Source organism: Lepisma saccharinum, chromosome 5 (genome assembly GCF_977018435.1).
Source record: "Lepisma saccharinum chromosome 5, izLepSacc3.1, whole genome shotgun sequence".
NCBI lineage: Eukaryota > Metazoa > Arthropoda > Insecta > Zygentoma > Lepismatidae > Lepisma > Lepisma saccharinum.
Window position 1 is genome coordinate 9,473,363 of NC_139233.1, and position 13,080 is coordinate 9,486,442.

At 37.6% G+C, this 13,080-nt stretch overlaps 1 protein-coding gene across 3 annotated transcripts in view; it reads left to right on the forward strand.

Moving 5' to 3' along the window:
• Window positions 1-10,045, forward strand: part of LOC145988202 (phospholipid-transporting ATPase ABCA3-like) — a 71,024-nt gene extending 60,979 nt beyond the window's left edge. For all 3 annotated transcript variants that reach the window (XM_083123035.1, XM_083123036.1, XM_083123037.1), the window contains 3 exons: window positions 2,919-3,129; window positions 6,481-6,697; window positions 9,754-10,045. In XM_083123035.1, the coding sequence (XP_082979161.1) occupies window positions 2,919-3,129; window positions 6,481-6,697; window positions 9,754-9,990 (665 nt within the window). In that variant the 3' untranslated portion in view covers window positions 9,991-10,045. The remainder of the gene's footprint in view (window positions 1-2,918; window positions 3,130-6,480; window positions 6,698-9,753) is intronic.
• Window positions 10,046-13,080: the final 3,035 nt, after the last annotated feature.

Sequence of the window (13,080 nt, forward strand, 5' to 3'; positions counted from 1 at the left end):
TGCTGGATAATATTGTTGCTGGCAGAGTAAATCCAGAATTAATCATATTTTCAGACGAAGCTTGGTTCGAATTGAATGGCCGAGTTATTTCACAAAACAATCGCTATTGGAGCGCAGAAAAACCTGACCTTGTGCATGAAGTTCCGCTCCATCCTGCAAAAATTGGTGTGTGGTGTGGTTTGAATGCGCACAGAATAATAGGGCCTATTTTTTATGAAGGTACTATCAATGGTGAAAGGTATCGAAGAGACATACTACAACCTTTTTTTGAACAATTAACGGACATTGAATGCCAGCAGTCATTTTTTCAGCAGGACTCTGCTACTGCTCACACTGCTTATGAATCACTTAATTTTATTGCCGAGATTTTTGAGGACAGAATTATCAGTACTGAGTTGTGGCCCTCTCGTAGCCCCGATCTTACTCCTTGTGATTATTATTTATGGGGAACATTAAAAAACAAAGTGTATCAGAATAACCCGCGTACAATAGAGGATTTAAAAGAAAATATAAGAAGAGAAATTGCCAGAATCACACCTGAGGAGCTTATGGATGTTCAGAGGAATTTCATACGCAGATGCCGGAAATGTATTGGTGTTGAAGGAGGTCATTTTCAACATCATTTATAACACAGAAGGTTAGTGATCATCATTATTATTATTAGTTTTAAATATAATTTTACACTTTCGGTTTGCTTTATGCGCCGCGATGCTGTCTTCCCTTTCTGTCAACCGAGGATAAAGTAGAGATGTCTAAGAAAGATTAGATGTCTGAAATAAGGTTGTAATTGTAACTGTAATTGTGAAAAGTGGAAACATTACAAAACAAGCGGTTTCTGTTACGGACTATCTGTTACGCAATTTGGCGGCACCTGATGCATGACAAGGCCGGTAAGCGGCCGAAGCTCTCGCGGTGTCTAAGAAAGATTACATGTCAAAAATAAAGTGCCAGAAATATTTGTATTTTAGAGGACACCTTTTCCAGCATCCTTACGACAAGGTACGTGCTTATTTAAGTTGTAATTGTAACTATAATTGTGAAAAGTGGAAACATTACAAAACAAGCGGTTTGTGTAACGGGCTATCTGTTACGCAATTTGCCGGCACCTGATGCATGACAAGGCCGGTAAGCGGCCGACGCTTTTGCGGTGGCATGCTGCAATAACCTCCCTGTACATCTCTCTTTTTTTCCCTTTCTCTCTTGTTTTGTTTGTCTCACGGTCTATTTCTATAATTTTGTCTTCCTTTATTTGTGCCTATTATTTTTTATTTTTCAGCCGCCCCCTGTGGCAGAATGGTTAGCACATCGCGCTACGACGCCAGGGGTCCTGGGTTCGAATCCTGGCTTGGGTATGGATGTTTGTGAGTGTACATTCATCAATTTCATCATGTCATCGCTCATTCCCATCCTCGCAAATTAGCCACAAGGGGCACAAGAAGCGAAGTAAAATAAAGCAAATCAAACAATCTTTATTTTTCACTCTCCTTCATGTAGGGTTACCACATCGCTACAAAGGAAATGTAGGACATAATGCCCCAAAATGTAGGACACAAAATATTTACAATAAATAAAACACATTTTTTAAAACACGTTAGAAAGTAATTCAAAATTGGCACTTTTAAGTTTTAAAGAAAATAAATATGATTTCTTAATTGCAAAATTTATTGTACTTGTAATCAACACTAAACAATACTAATGGTTTATCAAGTACTTCTAGAGGAGCCCATTTTTCTCAAAATTTCAGGTTTTTTCAAAATATATTTATGAGAAACAACAGTCAAACTCTGAAATTATACTGAAGCAGTACCAAATATTTATGAAAAAAAAATTCGCTTACGAGTCCGTTGTGCTGATGGTAATGAAAGTACCCATTAAACATTTGCATTATGGCCTGGAATGGCACACAAATGTCCAGCGATTATCGCAACTTGAAATGGTTTCATCTGGGTTAGCTGTTAGTTCAATAACTTTAATGTCTATACCCCTGCTTTACAATCAAGATATTGAATAAGAATGGGGAAACACCTTGTTTCATCAGTGTAAATCAGAAATTCTACTCAGGCATTGAACACGGACATCATCAGAATATGCCCCCAAAACTTTGTTCATTAATTACTTCCGGTTTTGTTCCAACAAGATAAACTTTTATTTCGGAGGAGGGGGATGACTGAATCAAAATACATTTCACTATTGAGGTTGGGAATGTACAGTGATATCCTTAGATTTGAAACTTAAATAATTTCTCTTTCTTCAACTGTGAACACGCATTTTCCTAATAAATATTATGGGACGCTCAAACATTTATAATATTTTTCAAATTCCTCCCGGACGTCGGACATAAGACTAAAATATAGGATATGTCCGGTAAAAATCGGACGTCTGCTAACCCTACCTTCATCCATCTCTGCGAGAGACCCGGGTTCGATCCCCAGCGGGGAGAGCAGTTTCTTTTTTCACCTGTTCAAGGGGCTCCGGCGCCCACCCAGCGTCGTATAGAGTGGTTACCTGGAGGAAACTCTGGTGGGTAAAGGCGGCCAGGGGTGTGGTGCTGATCACATCACCTACACCTTCGGCCTTGATCAAGAAAGTGTGGGGCCCTAACTCCACACTCCGTATACGCCTTCATGGCGTGCTGCAAAGCACAGGGGGGCACTTTACTTTATTTGATCCTTTTCTTTGACTGTCTTTCTTCCTATAAACGATTTCGAATATTCCCCATCAATTTCCAATTTCGCCGCCAAACGGCGTGATTCCAATCGCTTCACGGGCAGGCGTTCGAGCGGCACAATAAATAAATGGTTCAAGTATAACAGAAGCTGACAAATGCATGGAGTAGCAGAGAAAATTTTGTGGAATTAAGTTGGTATTTTATATATGTATATTTCACATACGTAATATGAGTGTCTTTTGTACGACAGACATGAAGGAAATCGCCGGCTACAGATGCACCAACTACAGCGGCGGTAATAAACGGAAGCTGGTGACTGCGATGGCCCTCATAGGCAGCCCCTCCGTCGTCTTCCTAGATGAGCCTACCAGCGGGGTGGACCCTGTGGGGAGGAGGAAGATATGGTCGATTATTGAGAAGGGGAAGAGGCAGGGGCAGTCAATTGTGCTCACTTCTCACAGGTACTTTCTCTCTCTGGTTATCTAAATAGTCGAGGAAAGTTATGCTTTTTTTGTCTACATGAAGAACTAATTGTGACAAAATTGAAACCAACTGCCCCTATGGGGAATATCGCAAGGAACGGAACACGTAAAATATAAGGAAACACATGACTATGCTCCTCAACCCTTCACCCTACAGACACCGTACAAAAAAAACAAAAAAACATTCTCTAGATAAAATCATGAGCTATGAATTTGGTCCAGTGACTTTAGGACGCAAATTTCATAATTTGTTGCATATTTTGTTATTTGTGTCGGAAACCAACTTTTATTACGCTAATTCTAAAAGTAAAGAAAATATTTGAAGCATTTTATTCAATTAAGATTTATGGTAGCTCTATCAAATAAAAATCATAATTTAGCAAATTTTCTGCTGTTTCACTTTGGTTATCTTCATCTTTTGTGTACAATACACCGTTTTCGAGATATTATACTTTATGCTTTTGAAGTGAATTTTTGGCGCCATATTTTCAAGATGGCGGTTAGACTTTTCTCTATGTTTGTTTTTCTTCTCTTTTCTTTTTGTAATTTTATATTTTTCTTTATTTGTTTTCAATACTTCTCTTTTTATGTAATGGTTTAAATGTTGTTTTCTAATTTTCATATCCTAAAATTTCGATGTAAACATGGTTAAGTTGTAGAAAAGGATACAAAGCCTTAACTTCACCATGAAAAACAAGGCGTAATAAATAAGTAAATCAATAAACCTACAGGTTAGAGAGTGGTAGACTTTTCAAAATTGAATTTCTCGCATTTTTTCCCTTTAGGGGCAGTTGGTTTTATTTCTGTCGCAATTAGTTCCCCAGACAACATTATCTCCTCGACTAAAAGCTAGCTAGAGCATCTCGCTCCGTCTAGTGCGATTCTTATCAGTGGCCTGAGCACCTGCAATAACTTCTGGCGTCGCCTTAGTGGCGGAGTGATACTCGCTGAACGCTCCGAAATCCAAGCCGAACATAAATGAATGCCGCAATTTAAAGACAATTAACCTCGCTGCTCTGAACGAAGATGCTACAAGAACCCCGTGGAATTCAATACACAGCTTCACTAAGATTAACGATAAGCTTAATGAATTAAATAGTCTGATCTTACACATTTTCGACAAACATGCTCCACTAAAGTAAAAACGCGTCACGCAGCCTGCTTCCCCCTGGATGACCGACAGCATTCTCGCACTTATGGCGGAGCGCGATTCGGCTCACCGCAGGTTTAAATCTGACAAGCGCCTCAAATCTCCAAATACTTTAAATAGTTTTAATAACTACCGCGTGTTGAGAAATCAATGTAATCAGGCCGTGCGCAACGCAAAGAGAAGGCTTTCTTACGAATTATTAAATATGCAAGGCAGCCCCCGAATGTTGTGGAATAACTTAACGAATCTAGGGCTAGCAGTGAAACATAACGTAGATCCTACTCGTGTCTCGTCCCTTGATGAATTAAATACGCATTTCTCTCTCTCTAATTCAATGAACAACGATGCTAAATATGTTACTATTAGAGCTATAGCATACCATAAAACAGAAATGGCAGAATTTCATTTTTAACCCAATTCCAAGTTGCAACTGCAATTGGTAGAATGAAATCTGGTTCTAAAGGAGCCGACAACCTCCCGTTGCGATGATTTTACCTCATTTACTGCCATACATCTCTGACATTTTTAATCTTTCTCTGCATTCTGGTATTTTTCCAGATAAGTGGAAAATAGCACACGTTCTTCCTCTCGCCAAGACTGACCCCGCCACTTCCATTGACAATTTCCGACCTATCAGTACTCTTCCCGCGCTATCGAAAGCATAGAATACGTTGCTCACGAGCAAATCAGCCGACATACAAATAAGTTCTGGTTCCTTTTCAATCGGGATTTAGACCTAATCACAGAACCGCCATGACTCACATAACCGACGACGTCAGACAAGCTACGGACTGCAGACAGGCGACAGTTTTAGTTTTATTGGACTACACGAAAGCTTTCCAGTCACTCGACCATGATATTCTCAAGCTAAAACAGTTTTTCTTTAATTTCACCTCCTCTGCAACCGACTAGCTTAAATCCTACTTAACTGGACGTAAACAAAGAGTACTCGGCTTTATCTGAGATCCCTTCTGGCGTTTCTTTATACATCAATGACCTGCCAAATATCTTAAAACACTGCCGTTATCACCTGTATGCCGATGACCTCCAGTTGTACTATTATGCAACCCCAGTAATGTTAAGCGATGGTATTTCCAAGGTTAATGAAGATATAGAGATGATTGTTAACTGGTCGCTAGACAATGGCATGTATATTAACCCTAATAAATCACAAGCTAATTTGATTGCTTCCGATAAACTGAAACGTTACATAGATCTTAACATTCAACCTTCCTGTAGATTCGACTCACATTCCATTTCAACAAACTTTTAAAGATCTGGAAATTGTATTAAACGGAAAGCGTGTAGGAAAGTCTTAGCATCTCTGTATTCTATAGAACGCATGGATAATTTCCTCTCCACCTCTATCAAATCCAAACTATGTCATTTCCTAGTTTTATGTCATTTAGATTATTGTGACGTAGCGTATTCCAGCTTAGATGAGTCAGCTAGACGTCTACAGAGTGTTCAAAATGCCTGCGTACGATACATTTTTAATTTAAAATATTGAGACCACCTATCATCTTATTTTCTCAAATTGGGGTGGCTACGTATGCAAGAAAGACGAACGCTGCACGCACTGGTGTTATTATACAAAGTTCTCAACCTCAAGTTACCTTCCTATCTCCTCTCACCCTTCCAATTTCTTCATGAATTTCACGATCGCGACACCAGATCACGCAGCTCCTCGCCTGTCTCCATCCCCGTCCACAGATCAAACTTCTTCTCCAACTCTTTCTCCGTATCCGCTCTAAGGCTGTGGAATCAGTTGCCAGAAAGCATTAGAACAGTAAGCTCCGTCGCTTCCTTTAGCAGACGTCTTCGCCCCTCTATTCAGAGTAGTCGTTAGATCTTCCCCTGTCAAGCAGACTACAGCGCATATGAAAGTGAATGCATTCTTAAAATACCTTGCAGTTACTTAATTTTGCATTCAATATTTCGCATTTTGTGTATTTTGAGTGCTATATTCAGGGCGTTAAGACTTGTGTGTATGAGTATAATGTGTGTGTGGACATATGTGAAATGACTTAATGTACTTTGTGTTTAATATAATAATGTATAATTCAATGTATATGGTTGAGTGGAAGAAAAGGCTTTGTACGGCCTTAACTCCACCATTTAAAACAAGGCGTTAATAAATAAATAAATAAATAAATAATACTTGTTTGCCCTCTTTTCAGCATGGATGAGTGCGAGGCCCTGTGCGACAGGCTGGTGATAATGGCAAAAGGACAGTTCAAGTGCTGCGGGAATATCCAGTACCTGAAGAACAAGTTCAGTTGCGGATTCACCATCGTCATTATGCTCAGGAAGGTCTCCGCGGAGGCCGAGATCAAACGAGTGAAAGTCGCCATGTTGGATCTGTTTGACCACTGCGTGCTGCAGGACGAACACTTGGTGAGCATTTGCAACGTTCCAAATAAGCGTGGGGGAGGTACTCCTGGCAACACAGGTGAAATTTCCTTCAGAGCCAGCCAGTTGTTTCGTGAAGAAAAATTCGGGTAAAATTTTAAGTCAAAAGGCGAAAAAAAGAAATGTTATGGAAAAACTCAAAATTGCAAGAAAATTCGTTCATTAAAATTATTTCAAGTATTAAATACATTTTCGCTTTCTCTAGGCAACATCAATTATTCTCAGACAAAGCATATTTTTTAAATTTTTAGTTGTATTTTTGTTATTTAGCGTCGCTTTTCTGCCTATTTTTTGCTAAATCGCAACGATGAGGGTGAGTGATGATGATTAGATGAAATTGATCAAAGGACACTCACAAAGAAATACACATGCCCAGGCCGGGATTCGAAGCATAATGATCTAAATTTGGCTTAAATGATTAAAATACCTTCCATTCAAACATTTGAAATTAATACAACATAGCTTGTATAATCCTCATGGTAACTGTTGGCATAATTATTTTAGTATTTTAAACATTTTTTCTATAGAGCAGAAGTTCACTTTCTGCTATTCGTTCAATTTCCCCAACAACTTCTGTGATTGGGTGTTTTCTAAGGGTTAACTATTAATAATAACATTAATACTAATAACCGATGAAGTGAAATGTGTGATAGCAGACTTAATTTTTGCAATGCTAGCGGGAAATGGGGGAAAAAATGGGAAATTTTGCATCTTAGATTGTGGCACCACTTTCTGCTGTGGGCTACTGCATGGCCTGTTAAAAAAAATTCAAACAAAAACATTTTTTGATCTATTAAAATTGTTTTAGGTGATTCTAAGCAAGGATGTATTATTGGAATGCAAGGGTGGATAAAAAAATCACTATTTTTATTTAAAAAAATATTTTTTGTTGGTTTTTTATTTTAAATCGATTTTTTTTAAAAAAAACATGCTTAAAATTACTGGTATTGTTTTGGGAACCATACATATATATACAGAGTGTCCGAAAAGTCACGCAACCCGGTGTTTACGACCGTATAACGGAATAGCGAAACGGAATTAGAAGAAACGCTTTCTGCCAAGAGAATGCCCTGTATATTGGGAAAATTTAGAGAGACAAACATATGTAAGAACATGCATGTTTTAATAACAAATAAGCAAAGTGTTGCCAAAGGCGGGAAAAAAAATATTTGCAAATCGTGTGTATTGATGCACAGAACTCACTGAGGTAAATTATTGCAACATTTCACAATACCAACGAACAATTTGGATGGCCATCTATTGAATTTGACAGAAAAAGAACTTTGACGAAGTTTCAAAAACATTGCAGAAGGGAATAAATGGGCTGTTCCAAAAATCGATGTTTTCACAATATTACGCAGGACACTGGCAACACTGTTGGTGTCACGTGTCACTAACAGACGTGTTTCACCTCAGGCTATCACACTAAGGCACTTTTAACGACAAAGGAGAAAGTTGGTTATTCTCGAACATATGCAATAAATTACATACACCTGGCAACCCTGAAATGTGGGTACAGAAGAACGTGTATCAATGTTATGTTTTCTGTGCCTTAGGTGGTTGCTGTTTGCCGCGAACGGCATTCCAGATTGTGTCTACTTATGCTGTGTTTTTAAAATGCCATATTCTACACAGGAAAGAGTGTTTATTGTTGAACAATATATCCGAACATCGTCATATTCTTGGGTAAGAGAAGCATTTAGGGATACCCACATTTCAGGGTTGCAAGGTGTATGTAATTTATTGCATATGTTCGAGAATAACCAACTTTCTCCTTTGTCGTTAAAAGTGCCTTAGTGTGATAGCCTGAGGTGAAACACGTCTGTTAGTGACACGTGACACCAACAGTGTTGCCAGTGTCCTGCGTAATATTGTGAAAACATCGATTTTTGGAACAGCCCATTTATTCCCTTCTGCAATGTTTTTGAAACATCGTCAAAGTTCTTTTTCTGTCAAATTCAATAGATGGCCATCCAAATTGTTCGTTGGTATTGTGAAATGTTGCAATAATTTACCTCAGTGAGTTCTGTGCATCAATACACACGATTTGCAAATATTTTTTTCCCGCCTTTGGCAACACTTTGCTTATTTGTTATTAAAACATGCATGTTCTTACATATGTTTGTCTCTCTAAATTTTCCCAATATACAGGGCATTCTCTTGGCAGAAAGCGTTTCTTCTAATTCCGTTTCGCTATTCCGTTATACGGTCGTAAACACCGGGTTGCGTGACTTTTCGGACACTCTGTAGATACATGTTTTTATAGAAAGGCTTTTTCTGTTAAGTTGCCATGTAAAATATTTGAATAGTTTGATTAAAGTAAATAAAACAATTATGTGTAAATATATATTTTTCTATTTCTGATACTGTAGCCTACACGTATATGAACTTACTATGGATGAAATGTTTTTGGGTGTGTTAATGAAACTATAATATTTTCAGTAACTTTTCATCCAGTAAAAATAAAACATTCTGGATGTACTACATAATTAAAATATTTTTTACATTTTTTGTTGCTGAATTTTGGTTATTGTTTTAATGATGGTTCGGAAAATATCAGCTGCCATGTTTCTTTATAGTTTAATGTAAATTACACTATGTACGGTTTATAACGATTAATCGATGTAGACAAAATGTTTATTTTTGCCTAAAAGATTATTGAATTTTAAATCAAGAGACATTTAAGTGTACTTAAGGTAAACATATTACATTTTCTTTCGTATGAGCTGCACCCCATCAGTATATATGTCTTCTTTCCTTTCTTAAAGCCTAATAAACACCATTAAATTATTAAGAAATTAATGTACTTTCACCACAAGTGATTCTGATATTTATAAAATCCATATGCACATTATTATATAATTTTTCAAATTTTTCTTTTCAAAAAAATCACCTGATTTAAATCAATCTACTTTGTTTGAATACCACATTTTTGTTTACATTTTTGCCGTTCATCCACATCGCCGCGTCGTAGAAGAGAAATGAAAACAATATACCAAATAACATCTAAAAATTACCCAAACATTGTGTATTTCCTGCAGGGTTTGCTACACTATCACGTGTCCGAGCCGGGCGCCCTCTGGTCCGAGTTGTTCACCGAGATGGAAGACTTGAAGAATACATTCGACGCGGTGGAGGATTACCTCCTGAGTCAAACCACGCTCGAGCAGGTCTTCTTGTCCTTCGCCAAAAGCCAGGAAGAAGGGCGTCGAACAGGGAGGTCTGTTGTGGTCAAATCGCTCGTCAAGAAGACCAGGAGGAGAAGCCTTAGACTTTGACTTTCCATTAAACGTTCATAAAATCTCTGTAATTGTTATTACCTTGCAACAAAATCATCAATTAAATCAATTCAAACATAAGGATATGTATATTTCTCAGATTGCATTTTGTAGTAATGTCAATGTTTGTAAAGATTCAACAATCTAAAGACGTTCCTACATTATCAAATAAATCTTGAACAACGTGTTGAACAATCACATTGAGGGAAGTAGCGTCAAAGTAGATACGAATTTTCTTCTTACATTCAAGGATCCCGGGTTCGAATCCCAGGTTGGCATGGATATTCTTTGTGAATGTCTCGCCATGAATTTCATCATAATATAACTCATGTGAAGACAAATGTTGGTTCTGATCCTACTTTAAACCGTAGGTCCAGTCCTGATTAGCCTATCTATGCATAAAGTGGACTGAAAAAAACCTTTAACTTAAATCATTTCATAACTCATACGTGATTACCAAAAAGTGGCAGAAAAGCGAAGTAAAATAAACCAATTGAATCAATCCTTGTCTTCAAACTTAACATTCAAGAAAGACATTTTAGCCAGATTTTCGCTAAAATACGTAATGTACCTGAACCTAATATGGCCTACCTAAGGTTTTCGATTGTTTCTAATGGTACAAAATCAGAAAGGTAAAACTAATTGAAACATTCAAAAGAGGGAACATTTCTGGACGTTTACTGAAAATTGGAATCAGTTCCAAATAATAATATTGGCGCAGTGAGGATTTTGTTAAAAAGTAACGTATAGGCCATATTGGGTACATATGTACTGAACATGGCCTAATAATATATATTGATCTTTCACATCAAAAATGCAACAAGAATTGTAAAGTAAATAACACAATGTTGATTTTTATAGGTGGATAAGCATATTGATACACTTAAATTTTATTTACATTATGACACCTGAAATTTGCACAAAGAAATAACATTGTTTACAAACCAATAAAGTGGCCGCGGTAGCTCAGTCGGTAACGCGTCTGACTACCATGCTAAAGGTCCCGGGTTCGATCCCCGGCCGGTTCAAATCCGGGAACTTTTCTAACGGTGGAAGCGGCCCCGGCGCCTACCCAGCGTCGAATAACATGGGTACCTGGGGGAAACCCTGGGGGGTAAAGGCGGTCAGGGGCGTGATGCTGATCACATCACCCCCACTCACGACCGGATCAAGAAAGTGTGGGGCGTTACCCCCACACCCCCTATACGCCTTCATGGCGTGGTGCTAAGCACAGGGGAACACTTTTACTTTTACTTTTTTTTACCTTTACAAACCAATAAACAAGGAGTGACGTATCACAATTTATTACCAGAAGACCATGGATTACACTTTACAGTGTGGACAAATGAAAGGTTCTTTATCATCCTTAGCGACTCCCACACACTCTACTTGAACATGAAAGTAACAAATGTCAAATTTGCGCATGTCCTTCACGATATATTCCTATGTAGGCCATATTGAGTCTACCTTACATAGTGTTATTTTCTCCTTCGTTATAAACAGGACTTTAGATTAAAGTCTAAACTAAGTACATTGCTGTAAAGTACAAATTATGAGCTATCATAACATATTATAGAGATATAAACACCCATCACTTGGAAAATGTAGTAAGCAATAACTTGACTATGCAATATTAGATGACATAGAACACAATCACGAGGTTCAGCTATTTTGCTTCTTTGTCCTGAAGTTACTGCACTATATGTACAGCCAACAGGTTCAATCAAGTCATTCGGACAGTCTAATTGACATACTAACGTCATCTGTTGAATTAACCATGCAACTACTTGGACACAGCAAATTGGCCACATTGGGTACTAGGCCAAATTGGGTTCAGGTACCTTACATTTAAAGGCAACAAGGGAGATATATACATGAAAATTAAGAGAAAACTAAATGCACGTTTACAGAAGTGATCAAACCCAAGTGTTAGATATGTAATCAGAATCAAATTAATCATGTTTCATAATACATAATATCAAAAATGAATTTTAATCAGTTCCTAAATTGAAATACTTAAGTGTAATATTAACAAATGAAACCGATATTGAAGTGGAAATTAGAAACATACTTAATGCTTGTTAGTTTTCTATCCACTAACTTTTATCCTCTTGTCTAATTTCAAATAATATAGAAAACAATAATATTGCTTGTGGGCTTGTATAAATGTCAAACGTGCTTCCACGCTAAAAGACAAACATAAACTAAGAGTTTTATTGAAAATAGAACATGTTTGAACATGAAATAGATTAAATAACAGAGGGTGGAAAAGGTTACATTAACACTGAACTCCATAATATTTATTCATTCCCTGATATTATTAGAATAATTAAACCAAGAAACTTCGGTGGGAGGTTACATAGCACGCATGGGAAAGAATTGCAATGTTTACAGGATCGTTTCTGGGAAACCTGATAATAACAGACCTCCAGGAATGCCAAAACTAGGACGGAATGAAAGTAAACTTGTAAGGATAGTCAAATGTGGTTCATCTTGCCCAGGGTAAGGACAGGTAGAAGGCTGACGTTACTTCGAGTTTAGGAATACCAGAGAGTTCATCATGGGACATCTTGCCGACCTTCGCGGTCGAGTTGTTAGCATAGCGTGCTAGGGCGCCAGGTGTCCCGGGTTCGAATCACAGTCCGGGCATGAGTATTTCTTGTGAATGCCCCTTCATCAATTTCATCATATCATCAATCATCCCCATCTTCGCAAATTAGCCAAAAGTGGCGCAAGAAGCGAAGTAAAATAAAACAATTCAATCAATCAATTAATCAATGAATTAAATAGTTCATTTAAAAAAATATATGTATCGTCAGTATGTAAGTGATATGCCCATATTTTAATTATAATACCCATGGAGTATAAACATTTCGAGCTATTGTTGGTGTTGAACGTTTGCTGTAAATGGGACGCACAATTATTGATCAGGAAATCGGCCACGACGATTTTCATTATTTTTTCTCTCAAATCCTATGTGCTTTTAAGCAAAAAAAATTTTCACGTATTTTTGTACTGAGGTTGTCAGCCAAGGTAACAGCATCTTCTTTGGAGTTTTGTTTCAATTCTTGAAGTTCTCACTGCTTAAAA